The sequence below is a fragment of the Gavialis gangeticus genome, unplaced genomic scaffold (assembly GCF_001723915.1).
Source record: "Gavialis gangeticus isolate Ggan-Ray unplaced genomic scaffold, GavGan_comp1, whole genome shotgun sequence".
Classification (NCBI taxonomy): Eukaryota; Metazoa; Chordata; order Crocodylia; family Gavialidae; genus Gavialis; species Gavialis gangeticus.
Genome location: NW_017728995.1, coordinates 3,285,066 through 3,285,355, shown reverse-complemented (window position 1 = coordinate 3,285,355; position 290 = coordinate 3,285,066). Strand labels below are relative to the sequence as shown.

The following is a 290-nucleotide window of genomic DNA, read 5'->3' as shown; positions in this document are numbered from 1 at the left end:
CGAGGAGTCCACCTCGATCTCCTTGCGGTAGAAGTCCTCGATGGTGGGGTCGTACTTCTCGATGAAGGAGCCCGTCACGAACTGCACGGTGAGGGCGGACTTGCCCACGCCGCCCGAGCCCAGCACCACCACCTTGTACTCCCGCATGGCTCCGCCGGGCGCTCGCAGGCAGGCTGCGGGCTGGGCAGGGCTGGGCTGGGCTCGGCTCTCCCTCCGCCCCGGGGGGAAGGGGCGGGGAGAGGGGCACCGCCCCGCCGAGGCGCCTCACGGCAGCCGGGCCGAGCGCATGC

The 290-nt window shown here is 72.8% G+C and overlaps 1 protein-coding gene across 1 annotated transcript in view; it reads right to left on the bottom strand.

The window, feature by feature from the left end:
- The window catches only part of RAP2B (RAP2B, member of RAS oncogene family), a 3,999-nt gene extending 3,715 nt beyond the window's left edge, over positions 1–284 (bottom strand). Inside the window, exon 1 of the mRNA XM_019503169.1 lies at positions 13–284. Coding sequence (XP_019358714.1) covers positions 13–147 — 135 coding nt within the window. The 5' untranslated portion in view covers positions 148–284. The remainder of the gene's footprint in view (positions 1–12) is intronic.
- Positions 285–290: the final 6 nt, after the last annotated feature.